Below are 15,298 nucleotides of genomic sequence, written 5' to 3' on the forward strand. Positions count from 1 at the left end.
ACTTTCCTTAAAAGTACTGTTTGAATGTTTCAGTGTGGGAAGGACGCTTGAACCTTCTTGTGGCTTAAAATTTTAAATGTTGAATTGTTAAATATAAGTGAGGTGTGGTTCTTTAAAAAACGGTCTGGAAATTAAATAGTGCTGCTGGCTGCAGGGGAGGAGGCCAGCTAGGCACAGCTGCAGGCAAAGCCCTGAAGGAATGGAGAAAGAAATGGAGAGAAGTCTGCTCACCTAGTAGAAACTAACCCATGGGTAGAAAGGATTATCTTGGGTTTTCCTGCAGGGCAATTTAGGGAAAAGAGGGCCAGTTGGGAGCAAATTGGGAACTTATTCCTCATTAGTTGAAGCAGACGGCAGAAAGTGAAGGCAAGATGTGAGTGAAAGCAACCTGCATGGCCTTTGACAAGACCAGCCCTGGGCTGTGCCCCCGCAGAGTTTTCGGTGCTGGGATTCCAGGCAAGTTAGAAGCCTGCTTTGCTTTAACCCAGGGGAAAACCACAGTCAACAATCAACAAACCCAGTTTAACTCTGCAAACATTTGTTGATCGAATGTTAACTCTAAGACATTTTGCTAAATTACGAAGACAAATAAGATACAGACCTTCCTTCAAAGTGTTACCCCTCTGGTTGGATAAAGTGATAAATATATATGAATGTAAAGCAAATCCCTCTTTTTTGGATAACTTGGAAGTAAAATCTCCTATGTGAGTATATATGAAAGGCTAAAAGCAAGAGGCCTCATTACATTTAGACTTTCTTTTTCCTTAGATCTATTTCTAAATTATGAGCCATCCTTTTAAATATTTGTAGTCCCCTTCTTTTGAAAAAAACACATTCTCAAAAATGTCTTCTCAAGTAGAATATCAACTTCTCGAGGGCAGAAACATCTATCTGTGTTCACCATGCCTTGAATAGTCCTCAACAAGCATTTGTTGGGTATTGTTAATGAATATGCAAGTCAAAAGACAGACAGCCGTGTTCAAAGAGGACTCCTGTCTCCCAGCAAGCTAATGATAAAATTCTTAATTACCTTTCAACTTTTAGACATAGTCTTCTGAGATGTATTTTCACTGTTCCATACAATCTTTATTTTTCTGTGCTTGTTTCATATCTGAACATAAAGTTTTTGAGCATCTAGTTGAGCCTAAGGCATCCTTGCTTTCAGCATTCCCCGTGGTTGGCGTCTTTGTGTCCGTGTGATCACTGCACTTTTAACCACCTGCACTCCTGTTGTTCCATTGCCCCATGGTTGCAAAATGCAATAAAACATTGAAATCTTATAAATGAACATGGCCATACCAACAGAGAAATGGGTGCCAAAATATGATGTTTGTCAAATGATTTTCAAACACCCAACATCTTTATCTGAAAAGTTATAGACGTGCAGTGAAAAAGTCTAGGTTCAGAAGTGAAGCATTGTTAAAGCAGCTTTGGCTCTTTATCTGATAACTGTTCACTCAAATCTCAGGCAGACCTAGTAGTGAGAGAAATAATCCTATAGGTGAACTCGACAAGCCGAAACCTATAAATTTGCAGCAAAATGTTACTTATTCTCATAGACCTGTGACTTAATCTCCATTAAAGAAGTTTTTCTGAGCAAAGCTGAGACACCTCAGAATATACTCAGTGTTTGTGAACCTGACAGCGAAGTTCTTGCTCCCTCTCTCCGGGTCTGGAGGGATGTGTGTGCCTGTCCGTCTAGACGCTGTCTTAACCCTTCTGGTGCTGGACTCCAGGTCTCCTCCTTCTCTTTTCTCCTGAGGCAGAGCCCACGCTGGCGCACTAACCTGCAGCGTCTCTGTGCTTCTCTTCTTACCTCCTCTTTCCCCTTCTCTTTCCCTTTTGCTGTGGTGTGTCCAGAAAAGGAAGTCGAGTTCCAGCGTGCACCTAATGGTGAGCCTTGCCTGCCTGCCCATCTGCCCGCTCCATGCTGCCTGCGCCCGCCTGCCAGCCACGCAAACCCATTCTGCCGTGTGCGTGCGCTTCTCTCATCCTCACTGCATGTCTGTGCCGTGCAGGCAGGTGTGGCCTGTCCTGCCAGGCGGGCTCCAGGGTCCAAGGTCACCCGGCGGCCTCAGAACCAGGCACTGGAAGGTGTGGTGTGGCACTCCCTGCCGCAGCGCTTGGAGTGCCCCCAGCAGCCCTGGGGCAGGATGTAAAGCTGGTAGGGACTCGGGGCCAGGTGGCAAGCACAGGGGGAGACCCTCACTTAATGGTCGCTCAGGAGGAGAGGCCCTGCTCACTGGGCACAAGCACTCTTTCCTACAGATCGGCAGCCAGGGGGCCTCTGTGTGGGGTGTGGAAGAGCCGGGTGGAGGCTCTGAGCCTCACTCTTACTCTCGCGGCTTTCCCCTGTGCTGGTGCCCGTTAGCTGGCTGTGACCAGTGTTTTGTCCTTCCCACCCCACCCACAGGGGCACCAGATGAAAGGCTGCAGAGCTTGTCTTCTTCAAGGGACACAGAGCACCCAGGGGAATGCAGCAGCCTGAATCCTTATGAAACATCTATTGGGTTGGCCAAAAAGTTCATTTGGATTTTTCCATAGGTGTCATGAAAAACCCAAATGAACTTTTTGGCCAACTCGATACTAAAGCCAGAGGTGGGGCTACCTGGGTGACATCCCAGCTCTCTGCAGATATGGCAGGTTTTACAGACATGATACAGTCCTTACCCCATGCCAGGGTCTTTGTCTCAGCTTTGCAAACAGAATGGCTTTGTTCAGTCAGCCCTGAACAGGTCCATGTCAGCAGCTGAGCGAGGAGGGCTCTGCACTTTTGGGGGGATATGGAAGAGAGCAGAGCTTTTGTGAGATTAGGCCCACATTCTATTTATTCCTGGGGCCCCCTTCTCCAGCCTGCAGAGTTGAGCAGAGTCTTAAAGCACCTGGTACCTGGCTTGAGGTTCCATGCTGAGCCCCAGATTTGGGAACATGTCAACCACTGATAGCAAGTTACAGCTTCAGGTGAGGTCCAAGGGGCCACAAAAGAGGCTTCTGGGCAAGAAGAAGTAGGACAGTCTGGATAGCTTTCTGGATGTGTTCTGGGGGAGACAACACATGTCCTAGTTGCCAGTGTGCCCTCATTGGCACTGTGCACATTGATGGTCGCTGGACATTTGTGTGTCTGCATGTTGAAGAACTCACAGGCATCAGGCTGCTCCTTAGTGGCCCCCAGTTCCACAGGGACCCCCAGTGAGACTAAGTATATTTATTGGTTAGGGGGTTGTAAGAGGCAGGGAACATCAATATGACTCCTTGCCCTGGAGATCGGCCTCCTTCCTTCCTCGCCATCCTCTTCCCACCTCCCTTGCTCTGCCACTCAGTGTAATATTCTGAAAGGCAAGGAGATAGCCTAGTGGTCTGCTGCTGTTCGCCTGCTAGGCAGCCTACTGTTTCCTAAGGACTAGGACTGCTGACACAGCTCCCACCTGGACTCACCTGCTGCTCTTTGGAGTTCTGCCCGTATTCCCAGCTGATCATGTCTAAGATCAATCAGGCAAAAAGGCCAACAGCACAGCCCTGTGTCTGCTCCCCCGGGTCAGTGGTTGCCTTTTGTATCCAGAGTCAAATTCCACCCCTTTCCTCTGTGGATACCATCTCCTCGACCAGGTTTTCTTTCTCTTCTTGTTCTTCTTCAGATCAGACTTCAATCTAGTGTGGTAAGGGGAACGAATTGCAGGTGGCAGATTGAAAGGGCAGCAGGGGACTGCCCACAGTTAGGGGGCCCAGAGTTGCTGAATTTTGTTCTGCTTTCTTATAAACTACATTTCTTTCCCCCTATAAAGTGAGAAGATCCTGAATTTCTCTGGGTGAAGTATGATTATCCAATGACAGGGCACCTAGCATCAGCAAAGTTTTCTGGAGAGATGCTTTAAAACGAGTCTTTGGGCTCCTTCCACCTTGAGGATGCCTCCAGGGCTAGGTCTCTGGGTCCCTCCAAATAACCTCTTCTGATCATCTATCCAGCCATTGCTCCTATCCCAGAGTGTTACGGGAGTGTTAGCCCATCTCAAATCTAGCTCCTCCGGACCAGGCCGGGGGACAAGGGAGGTCTGGGAGTCAAATCCGAGCAACTTTGGTGACTCCAGAGGAACTAAATCATCTGTTTTCTTGTCTCAGCCGCAGAGCAACAACAAAAACAGTCTCGTAAGCCCAGCCCAAGAGCCCGCGCCCTTGCAGACGGCCATGGTACCTCCTGACTACGGCTTCTCCGCCCCTGCCCCTGGCTGCCTCCCGCTTCTGCCCGCTTCCTTCTCTCGCCCTCCCTGCCAGGCCTCCTTGGCCACTTTCCTTCTCATCCCTGTAGAGCAGGTGGCTCTGTGTACTGCCCCCTTGTGGTCCAGCTTGGCCATGCTCCCTCCTGCATGGCATAACTCTGCCCCTGCTACCCTGTGCTCTTGGCGGGGAAGAGAGATCAGGGCTCTCAGCTAAGCCTCCCAGCCCCAAATGGGTCTGCTGGGGGGCTGGGAAGGTGAGCTGCTTCTAAAGGGAGAGGGTAGGAGCTTCCCTGGGCTCTGTAACTCAGTTCTCAGAGGCCTCCTTGTAAAATCTGCCTCAGCCCCCCCTTTACAAAGCAATGAATAGGAAGAGGGGCTGGATTCCCCCACCTCTGGATGGTGCTGAGGTCTCTGGGGGCTGGCTCAGTCAAGGGCAGTATTTGCTCTCAGGGCCCCCTCTGCTGCTGGCTAAGTGGAGGTGGCAGGTGGGTGACTGGGGGAGAGGGAGGGGAACCGGTGTTGCTCCCACTCCTCCTCCTCCCTGCACCCTGTCCCCCAGAGCTGCCTGCTGAGGACAGGAACTTCAGGAGAGGCAGGGGTGGGTGGAACAGGCAGCAGTCTGGGCTCAACTCACTAAGGGCCACCTGTGAATCTTTCTGGGAGACCTCAGTCCACTCTCCCAGTATCCCTGTCTCCCACATACCCCCCGATGAACACTGTTGGCCATGCCCAGCCTGTACCCTCAGCCCCACAGCTGCTCCAGTGTACTTGTCCAGTGGGAGAAAGGACACTCAGGTCTGGCTGGGTTTGAGAGCAGGGGCCTTTGTCCTCAGCTTCCCCAGTACCTGCTTCCATTAAGTACCAGGCCTCTCCTCCTAACCAGCCAGTGCTGTCCCCTAAATCTGGGGCTTCCAGCTGCCTGGGACCCAGTTGAACCAGGGTATTTTGTCTTGTAAGAATGACTGGCGAGCAGGCCTCAGTGGTCATCATAGGGTCAATCTTCGAGGGCTGGGGTCCCTCTGGGGAGAGCCGTAGGTCCGTTCCTAGGTCAGGAGGGTAACTTTCATCTTCTCTCACAGGAGCCACAAACCACCGTGGTACACAACGCTACCGATGGGATCAAGGTGAGTGGCTCCTGAGCTGGCCTCCTGCTTTCCAGGTCAGCAGGAAACAGGTGGGCTGGGTCACAGGGTTTCAGGGTCCTGGAGATGGCAGCCTATAGGCTGCACCTAGGGGCCAGGGTGTTTGCAAAAAGTCTAGGCTGGGGGCAGCATATGGCCTGTCATCACTGTGTTCCTGGGAAGGACATCATACCTCAGTGATTCTGAGCTCAGGCTGTAGAGGCAGACAGGTCTGCATTTGCATTCTGGCCCTGGGCCACTGGACAAGTCACCCTCCCACTCTGCACCTCAGTTTCCTTATCTGAAAATTGGGGATACTAATTATGATAGAATCTTCCTCCAGGACTGGTGAAGCTTAGAGTAAACATGAGCTAGTAAAACAGAGGCAAAAACATAATCAAATCCTAGAGCATTAATTCTCCCATCGCCTCACTCCTTGATGCCCTCAATATCCTTGTCTCCTTATTTTCACTACCATTAGTAAATACTTATTGACCCCCAAACCATCCACAGCTCTGGTTTACAGAGGTGACAAGAGTAAATGTCTCCACAGGTGTAAGGGAAGCAGATGATAAACCAAAAACTATACAAATAAGATAAAATCCAGTAGTGATAAGTGCTATGAAGAAAATGTCACAAAGTGAATAGAGAATGAACAGGGCCTCTAATTAAGTGGTCAGGAAGGGCCTCCTTTAGGAGGTGATATTTGAGCTAAACACTAAAGAGCTGGAAGGTGGCAGCCGGGTAGACCCTGAGGCAGAGTGCCCTAGACAGTGAGGATGCAGGGGTTGGGGCCTGGCACAGAGGAAATCAACGCTCAGAGCGTAGTGAGCAAGGAGAGGAAGGCAGGAGGGTGGTGAAGCTGGAGGGGCAGGCAAGACCTGCTTGGTTAGGTTTGATAGGAGTTTGTATTTTTTACCAGCAGCAACAAAAAGCTGTTAGAGGCCCTTAGCGGGGGAGTAATGGAGTCCAATTTACACATTGAAAAACTCTGGCCGTGTTAGGGCAAGAACTTTAGGGAAGAGGCAGGTGTGGAAACAGGGAGACCAGGCATAGTAGGGGTTCAGGTGCCAGATGTTAGTATCTTGGGCTCAGGTTGTAGCTGTGTATTGGAAGAGAAGAGGTAAGACGCGATTTATTTTGGAGATAGAACTGATTGATTTGGTTTTAGATTGGATAATTGGGACATGAGGGGAAGAAAGAAAGGCATCAGCATATTATAAAATCAGACCTCCAGATTTTAGCCTGAACAACTAGAGAAGTGGTACATTTCCTGAGTTAGGGAAGACTTGGGAGGGTGTTTGGGAAGGAATCAGACTGTTATAAGAGTCACATGGCAAGGGTCTGATTCCTCCTTGCAGCTCCCATAGGAACACGTACTCTGCTTTTGTTCTGCTTGGTTCCTCTGGTTTCCAAGGGCCTGAGTTATAGAAACTTGTTCTTTTTGGCCCGCAGGGCTCCACAGAGAGCTGCAACACCACCACAGAAGATGAGGACCTCAAAGGTAGGTGTTGGCCCATAGTGGGGAAGGGGCCCCAGCAGTGTCCCAAGTACCTGGGCTCCAAGGGGGCATCTGCCTCATCTGCCCCCAGAAGTGAGATTGGTGGCTCCTGTACCCCAAGAGAGGGATAGGCCTAAAAGCTACTTTCCATGGGCCCAGGGATGAGGCCCCTGTCTCGTGTTGCTGGGCTGGGCAGGTGACTTCTCTTCTTTGACCCCATGTCTAGGATAGTTAAACGAGGGCTTTTCCTGAGCCTGTCCAGGCCCAGGGCTCAGAGAGCTGCTCCTGTCACTGCTACAGTGTGATATCCCAGATCAGGGACATCTTGAGTCCCCGCAGAGGTGGCCTGCACATGTCATGAGCCATTAATAAGGTCACCAGTGATCCCAGTTTCTCGGGCACTGAGGTAATTCCCCAGGGTGTAGAACTTTGGGCTTTAGAACAGTCCTGGACACATTGAGGTGGGTGGGTCACTCTCGTCACAAAGCCTTGGCATGAGTGATGGAGTCAGAACCACATTTGGCCCTGTCCCAGTGGTCCCGTGAGGACCACCAGCTTAAGTTTGGGCCTGGCCAGAGTGCCAGGGGATGTGGGAAGGCATGGCAAGCCGGACCACTGTGAATCTCTGTCCGGCTCTTTGGTTTGGCCTCCTGGGATTGCTCCCTTTGCCTTCAGTAAATGACCTTAGGCCAGGTTCTCAGAAAAGTCGGAGGAATGTTGCAGCTCACAGCTGAGAGAGCACACCCAGGGCAATAAGGGAGCAAACAAACCTTTGGTAATCAAGAAAAGAAGAGAAAGTATAAACATATAATGCAGTAAAGAACAGTGCCTTCAGGGCTGCCAGGATTGAGATCAGGTCATTTCAGTTCTGGTGATCCTGCAGAGTAAGCGGCTCCTTCACTACTGGGCTCTTGACCCTGTAGCCCTGGTCCCTAGAACATCTTCCCTGGGAGCAGGGTTCCTTGTACAGGCTGTTGGAAGGCTCCTCTGGAAGCCACAAACTCAGGTCTGTGCCCCTTCCTGGGGCTTTCAGCTGGGAGGCCTCTCTGGCAGCGTGGACGTGCTCCCAGGTCCACAGCAGCCCGAGGCATCGCCTTGCCTCGGTTCTTCAGTGCCACGGGCTTGGGTCCTGTCCGGCTTGCTCGCTCACCTGCCTTGTTCTGTTTGTTTTGGCTGCTCTGCCTTGCCCTGCCCTGCCCTGGCTGGCTAGCTGCCCCGCTCCGCACTGGGAATGGCAGCTCGATGCCTGAAGGACGGAGCTCCCGGGACAGGACAGCCCCCTCTGCAGGCATGCAGCCCCAGCCTTCTCTCTGCTCCTCAGCCAGTAAGTGTGAGGGAGGCACATTCTGGCTTCCGTCTCCCTGGCTCATCCTGAAGCCCCTCAGGGATCCCCCCACCCACCCACCCATAACCCAGAGCTGTCAGCCCAGCCCAGCTGTCCATCTAGTCAGCTTTGGGAGCTCAGCCTCTGCTGGGTGGGGGAGCTGATTGGAGGTGCTGTTAAGACCAGACAGGGGTCCTTGAGACCGGGGCCCAAAGACATGAAGAAAAGTGGGTGGAAGAATGTGGCAGGAGGGAAGGAGTAGAAAGCCAGTGGGATACGCAGAGGGCCTTGTCTCAGCGCTGAGCGGGAAGAAAGGCGGAGTCAGAAGTCAGGTTCATGGTAGTGGGTGTGAAGTGGTGGAGAAATTCATAGTCAAGAAAACGTGTTCCCCTTGGTGCTTCTTAAGGCTCAGCATAATATCATACTAAGAGCTCGGGGTGAGACTGACCTGAGTTTAAATCTAGCTCCACTACCTTCAAAAATGCGTGAAGTAGCTTAACCTCCTGGAGCTACAGTTTCTTTATCTGTAAAGTGGTAATAAAATGACACTCCCCTCAGAAATATAAATGGGATAGTGGAATGTCTTGGTATGATGCTTAGCTGGTTAGTGGTAGCTTGTATTTACATCTTCAGTTGTGTTTTTGTAGAGGATGCCTTTGTCTGCTTCTTTCCCTCCTACCATCTGTCCTTCTAGAGTTTCTAAACACGATCCTCTTCACCCGTAGGGCCTCAGTCAGGTCTTGCAGATGGGCTTGGTGGGGTTGGAGAGGGTGTGTGTGTGTGTGTTTGTGTGTGTGTGTGTTTGTGTGTGTGTGTGTGCACATACCTGCTTGCCTTTAGAAAGTGGATGAAGCTCTGTGGTTCCCCTAACCTCCTGCTTATTCACCTCCAGCCACCCTCCTGATGGTGCTAATGCCTGTGGGGCCTGTGCTGGCTGCACCTTTGGCTGCACTGTCCTCTCCCAGTTGTGCCCCTTGGCTGTGCCGTTCTAATGCTCACATTTGTCTTGCAGCCTCTCGCTCATGGCCTGGGCCAGCCTGGGGCTCCGGTCAGGGTTAGCCTGAGGCCTCCCTTACCCTGGCAGCGCCCTCTGCTAATAGTGGCGCTCCCTGTAAGTGAGCTGCCCACGAGAGCGGGGTGTCACCAGCAGTCCCTTGGCTTGGAAATGGGGTGGGGGGGGCGCTCTGAGGGCACCCACTCTGCCTGCCTGTCAGTCTGAGCCTTGTCCTTGGTTTTCCTGAGGGACACATCCTGGCTTGAGAGCTAGTGTGAGATTTACAGTTTTTCCAAGGGTAAACGGAGCTGGTAAGCGGTTCCATTTAAAAAGAGTGTTTATAGTTCCAAGACCCCTTACCCCAAAAAGGCCTGTGGAGGAGACGAATAAGGCAAAGAGAATTAAGCATCCATCACAGAGGTCTATTCATCCTTTGGAGCTCTCCTCAACCCTGGCTAGAGTCTGCTTTCAGGCTGGCTGGTGCCCAGGGCTAAGTTTTGGACCACCGAGTGAGGGCTGGGGGGATGGGGGGGTGGGCTGGTAATTGAGACCTGACTGAGCCCCTTCAGGTGAGAGAAATGAGTGGTGGAAACAGCCATATTCAGGAGATGCTTTTTTGAGAGCCTGAACCTGTGGGGATGGGATACAAAGACTGAGGGCAGAGTATTCACAGGGTGTCAGGCTCCTTAGCTTTAAAGATAAAAGTGTTTTCTGCATCCTGGTTATTGATGGAGAGGGAGGCAAAGAACAGAGGATCATAAGGCGGGCTTTAGGACAAAAAGATCATTAGCTCTGTGGACAACAGAGGGAGAAGGGAGAGAATGGTGGGCTCACTTTTCCAGAGAAGGGCCTTAAAGAGAGAAGAGGGATGTCTTTGTCAAAGAGATTACAGGGGATTCTCTGATGGATTAGGGAGGGCTTTGCATCACTTGGGAGAATCCCAGTCTCACATGGGTAAATTGCTGGATTTTTCCCCCTACAGTGCGGAAACAGGAGATCATTAAGATCACAGAACAACTGATTGAGGCCATCAACAATGGGGACTTTGAGGCCTACACGTGAGTAAAGACCCATTTTCTTGAGACCCAAGTCATCCCTCGAGCCTTTCCCTCCTTTCAAAAAGCAGCTGGGACCTGGGGAAAAGAGAAGGCTGGGCCTTGGGAACAGCATCTGAGTTAAACACCAGGCCCCTGGGAGCCCTTCCAGGTAGACGTCAGTGATTGAGCCTACCCATGGTGCCCGGGCTGGTGGGTTGAAAAGGTGGAGCTAAGCTGCTCAACTGGCAAGGCCCTGAGATCTCAGCCATCTTGTTAGGCCCAGCCTACAGCTCACCGGCTGCTGCTGAGTTGGAAGATAGACAATAATTCTCATATAAGACTGACGGGCTGCTTTTTTTTTTCCCTCCCCTGTAGGAAGATTTGTGATCCAGGCCTCACTTCCTTTGAGCCTGAGGCCCTGGGTAACCTCGTGGAAGGGATGGATTTCCATAAGTTTTACTTTGAGAATCGTGAGTGGGTTCGTGCTGCCGAGATACTCCTGCCTGCCCCTCACCCCCTTGCCTCTGTCCCCGCTCACCTTCTCCTCTTTCCAGCCGCCCGCTTTTCCCTTATTGGGCCTGCCTGCCGCACCCTGGTCTGTGTGCTTGCCTCTGGGGGCCTGAGGATGGTCTTCAGCTGGCATCTCCAAAGGCCCTCCTCCCAGAGCCCCGTGTGCCCCTCCATTCTGCAGCAGTGCCACTGTATAATAATCAAGGCCACTGTATTTCTTTAAGCCTTACCTCTTTCCAAGACACTTGGAAACCATGAGAGGTTAGGTTGAGATGATATCAACGAGTAATAATGAAGCTCTGTGTCTGCAGGTTTCACAATAGAGGAAATTAAAACCAGGATAAGAATGTGCAAGCAAGTAACAGGGCACCATTGGTGACTGTGAGATCGGAAGTTGTGGCTAGGGTTCTCCTTCCAGCCACTGAGGGAGACAGGAGTCCTGGCTAGGGATGGGTGGCCGGGGTATGTGCTCCAGACAGTTCCTGGAAGTTCCAGAGGATAAGAAGCTAATTCATCACCTCCTCCCATCTTTCTTTCCACTAAGACCATCCCCCTCCTTATTTTTTTTCCTCATCTTTCCCACTTTATCCTAGGCCTTCCCCATCTTGCCCTGAATTTTTTTTTCTCACTGTTTTCTCTGCTAACTACCATCCTCTCCATGTCTCAGCTGCAGTTACAAACCCTACGTTATCTAAGTAATTGTTAGCCAGAAGCAATTCCAGAGCTCACAGAAACTCTCTGAAAGGTCTTGTGTAGCCCCTAACATTCAAATTGGACTAAAATGCGAGTTTCAATAAAAGCAACACAGTTCACGGTGTTTGCTGATAAAGGCTACCCATCTTCTTTTGGTTTCCTCCCAGAGGATCCTGGGAACTCTGGGAGTATCCTCAGCTTGGTGCTTTGCTGACTTTACTGTTTTTTAACTTTGGACCTTTCTAAAAATCAAAAATCAGTTTTGAATATTTTAAGTTCTTGGTTTTGCTCTACAGCCCTAATTAGGGACAAGCCAACCCTTATGAGGGCTTCCCAGATGACTCAGAATGGTAAAGAATCCACTTGCCAAGACAGGAGACAAGGATTTGATCCCTGGGTCGGGAAGATCCTCTGGAGAAGGAAATGGTAACCCACTCCAGTATTCTTACCTGAGAAATCCCATGGACAGAGGAGCCTGGCCTGCTACAGTCCATAGGGTTGCAAAAGAGTCAGACGCGACTAAGCACACACAACTCTTATGAAATCCAAACCCACCTGTCGGGTTAGAAAGATCATCATAGTCTTTCGTTAAGATAATCTTGAGTTCAAATGTTGTGTGGGCAAATTACTTAACCTCCTTGAGCCTATTTCCTTATCTTATAACGAAGAAAATAATATTGACCAAGGAATATGGCTCATGCATGTAAAACCTGCAGTTCATTGTCTGATTAAAATATTAGCTGCTATTAACAATGCTCCCCACCTTTCTCTTCCTTTTAAATAATTGAAACTAATCTAATGGGGTTTCCCAGCCTCTGGAGAGTGTATGGGGGAACTTGGCGACTCCCAGAATGGCTACTGGAGAGAGGGTGAGACTTGGGAAGTGCAGGCTGAGAGGAAAATGCCCGTCCTCAGGCCTGACGCCCTCCTACCTACCTCACCCCGCCCTGCCCACTACAGTCCTGTCCAAGAACAGCAAGCCCATCCACACCACCATCCTGAACCCACACGTCCATGTGATCGGAGAGGACGCGGCTTGCATTGCCTACATCCGCCTCACCCAGTACATCGATGGGCAGGGTCGGCCTCGCACCAGCCAGTCGGAGGAGACCCGGGTCTGGCATCGCCGGGATGGCAAGTGGCTCAATGTCCACTATCACTGCTCAGGGGCCCCTGCCGCACCGCTGCAGTGAGCTCAGCCACAGGTGCACCTGGTGGGGAGTGGGGGGCTGGGACAAGTGGGGTCAGAGGAGGAAGAAGGGGTTGACAGGTGGCCTTGGGGGAGGACATACGGGCCATCCCAGAAGAGTAGTGAAGGTCGGACAGTGTGGTGGTTGTAATAAGTTATGCTCTCAAGTCAGACAGACTTGGGTCTGGCTCCATGACACTACATTGGGTGACCTTGAACAGGTTACTTCCCCTCCCTAAGCCTCATTTTCCTCAACTGTTAAAAAGAGGGACGGAGCGGTGCCCGCCTCCTTTGTTGTGAGGATTAAATAAGGTACTTGTAAGTAAAGCGCTTAGTAAGTGCTCAGCAAACGGGAGGCGATGTTATGTTTAAATACTAGCTTCTCCCCCATCCTCCACCTTCTCAGGCAGAGTTGGCCACGTGTGTAGTGTGTTTAAGTCTCTGGAACTCCTGTGTGCATACTGTCCTCTGTCCTGTTACCACGTCTGTCCTGTTTGACAGGGGCATGAGGAGATCCCAGCCGGAGGTCAAACCTTCGCAGCCAGTGGCTCTGGAGGGCCTGAGTGACAGCGGCAGTCCTGTTCGTTTGAGGTTTAAAACAATTAAATTACAAAGCGGCAGCAGCCAACGCACGCCCCTGCATGCAGCCCTCCCGCCCGCCCTTCGTGTCTGTCTCTGCTGTACCGAGGTGTTTTTTACATTTAAGGGGGAAAAAAACGAAAAAAAAAAGATTGTTTAAAAAAAAGAAGTGGGATCCATACCATGATGTGTTTTAAAACCACCGACAGCCCTTGGGCTGGCAAGAAGGCAGGAGTCTGTGTGATGCCCATCCTGGCACAAGCAGTGGGCTCACCCACCAGCCCTGAAGAGGTAAGCTCAGCCTCTGGCCTCCATGGACTCGGGACCAGGCAAGAACTCGGACAGAGCTCTGGGGGCTGTGTGATGTGACTGCAGCCTCTGAGATGGCCTGCCTGCCCCAGGTCTCGGAATGGACTTCTGTAGAATTTGCATACACGCCTAGAACAAGGCTGATGGGAACACCGTGGCCAACAGACCTACTTGGGAGAGAATGTGGAGCTCCCAGCCTGCCGTGGAGGCAGCTGAGAAGCAGTGGCCTCAGGACTGAGAAGCAGGGCCCGGACGTTGCTGTACTCTACCATTTAGTGTAGAAGGGAAGAGAATTGGTGCTGCAGAAGCGTGTCTGCTCCGAAGCTGAAGAGAAACCTCGTGTTAGTCTGACATGCACTCACTTACTCATCCATTTCTATAGGATGCACAATGCACGTGGGCTCTGATCTTGAGGCCCAATCCTTGCAGCTGGGAAGTGGGAGGGGTTGCCGCTTTGCTTTGTGTTTGTTTTCTTATAACTTAGCAAGGAGAGAGTCAGGCCTTGGTCTGGGCTCCCCCTGCCGCCTTTGGCAGTTCTGTTTCCGTGCTGACTTGGACCATCTTTGTCTTGCCTTCTCATGGTGGTGGTCCCTGTGCTGACCCTCATCTGGGCCTGGGCCCTCTGCCAATTGCCCCTGTGGGGATGGGAGGAGTGAGGCAGCAGGATTGAGTTGATGGTTGTTTCTATGCATTCAGGCTGCCCTCAGGGCTGCCTCCCTTCTTACTCTTCCCTTGCTGCACGCCAATCTCTTTTCCTGTCTTTGAGACTGACTTGACTACTCTGGCAAGAAGAGGTATCCTCTATAAAGAGACTTCTTTACTGACCAACTGAAGTATAGACTTACTGCTGGACAATCTGCATGGGCATCACCCCCGTCTCACCTGCATGTACCCAAAAGAGATGTCCAGAGCCCAGGCTCCTACCTTCATTGTCCCTCTCTGTGCTCAAGGAATTCCATTCCAGGAGGGAAGAATGTATACTCTAAGCAGATAGCAGAGACGATAATGGAGGAGCAATTGGTCATGGCCTTGGTTTCCCCCAAAACAACTGTGCAGGTCTGTCTGCACAAATGTCTGCACTATTGGGGGAGGGATGGGTAGACCCCAGCTCCCTGGACTGCCTTAAGGAGGCACAGGAGCTGGGAGAAGAGGCAAAGCTACAGGTTTACCTTGGAGCCAGCTGAGAAGAGAGCAGACTCACAGGTGCTGGTGCTTGGATTTAGCCAGGCTCCTCCGAGCACCTCCTGCATGCCCCAGCCCCTGGGTCCCGGCCGTCTCCCGCCCTGCAGCCTGCAGTACCAGCACGCAGACACCTTCACCACAGGGTTTGGTTTTGCTGGCTTGAAGACAAATGGTCTTAGAGTTCATTAAGACCCATAGCTTCATATGGCTGCTCCAGCCCCACTTCTTAGCATTCTTACTCCTCTTCTGGGGCTAATGTCAGCATCTATAGATTAATAGACTATTAAAAAAACACCTTTTAAACAGGAAATGGAAGGCATTTGATGCAGAATTTTTGCATGATGACATAGAAATAATTTAAAAATAGTGTTTGTTCTGAATGTTGGTAGACCCTTCATAGCTTTGTTACAATGAAACCTTGAACTGAAGATATTTAATAAAATAACCTTTAAACAGTCCATTGTGTTACTGCTGTCGGAGGCTTAAAGCCAGAGTTAGATTTAACAGCCTGGGTTACAAGGCTTCTGGTGGAGAGCTGGACCTTCTCCCACTCCTTTTGGACCCATTTTAGAATAAAACTGCCTCCTAAACTCATCAGCCTCCAATCACCGCGCTGGATTGCTGAGGCGAGTTTGGGATTGGGGT

General features: G+C 50.9%; 1 protein-coding gene across 50 annotated transcripts in view; it reads left to right on the plus strand.

Moving 5' to 3' along the window:
- CAMK2G (calcium/calmodulin dependent protein kinase II gamma) overlaps positions 1 to 15,111 on the plus strand; it is a 55,163-nt gene extending 40,052 nt beyond the window's left edge. For 6 of the 50 annotated variants that reach the window (XM_081564031.1, XM_081564068.1, XM_081564078.1 and 3 more), the window contains 7 exons: positions 4,117 to 4,185; positions 5,294 to 5,338; positions 6,791 to 6,839; positions 10,137 to 10,212; positions 10,567 to 10,661; positions 12,355 to 12,599; positions 13,085 to 15,111. In XM_081564031.1, coding sequence (XP_081420157.1) covers positions 4,117 to 4,185; positions 5,294 to 5,338; positions 6,791 to 6,839; positions 10,137 to 10,212; positions 10,567 to 10,661; positions 12,355 to 12,587 — 567 coding nt within the window. In that variant the 3' untranslated portion in view covers positions 12,588 to 12,599; positions 13,085 to 15,111. Of the gene's footprint in view, positions 1 to 1,860; positions 1,894 to 4,116; positions 4,186 to 5,293; positions 5,339 to 6,790; positions 6,840 to 8,046; positions 8,161 to 10,136; positions 10,213 to 10,566; positions 10,670 to 12,309; positions 12,600 to 13,084 lie in introns of all 50 variants that reach the window. The other 44 variants (XM_081563994.1, XM_081564011.1, XM_081564001.1 and 41 more) reach the window with 19 other exon arrangements.
- Positions 15,112 to 15,298: the final 187 nt, after the last annotated feature.

Source organism: Giraffa tippelskirchi, chromosome 2 (assembly GCF_054371585.1).
Source record: "Giraffa tippelskirchi isolate mGirTip1 chromosome 2, T2T-mGirTip1v1.2.pri, whole genome shotgun sequence".
Lineage (NCBI taxonomy): Eukaryota > Metazoa > Chordata > Mammalia > Artiodactyla > Giraffidae > Giraffa > Giraffa tippelskirchi.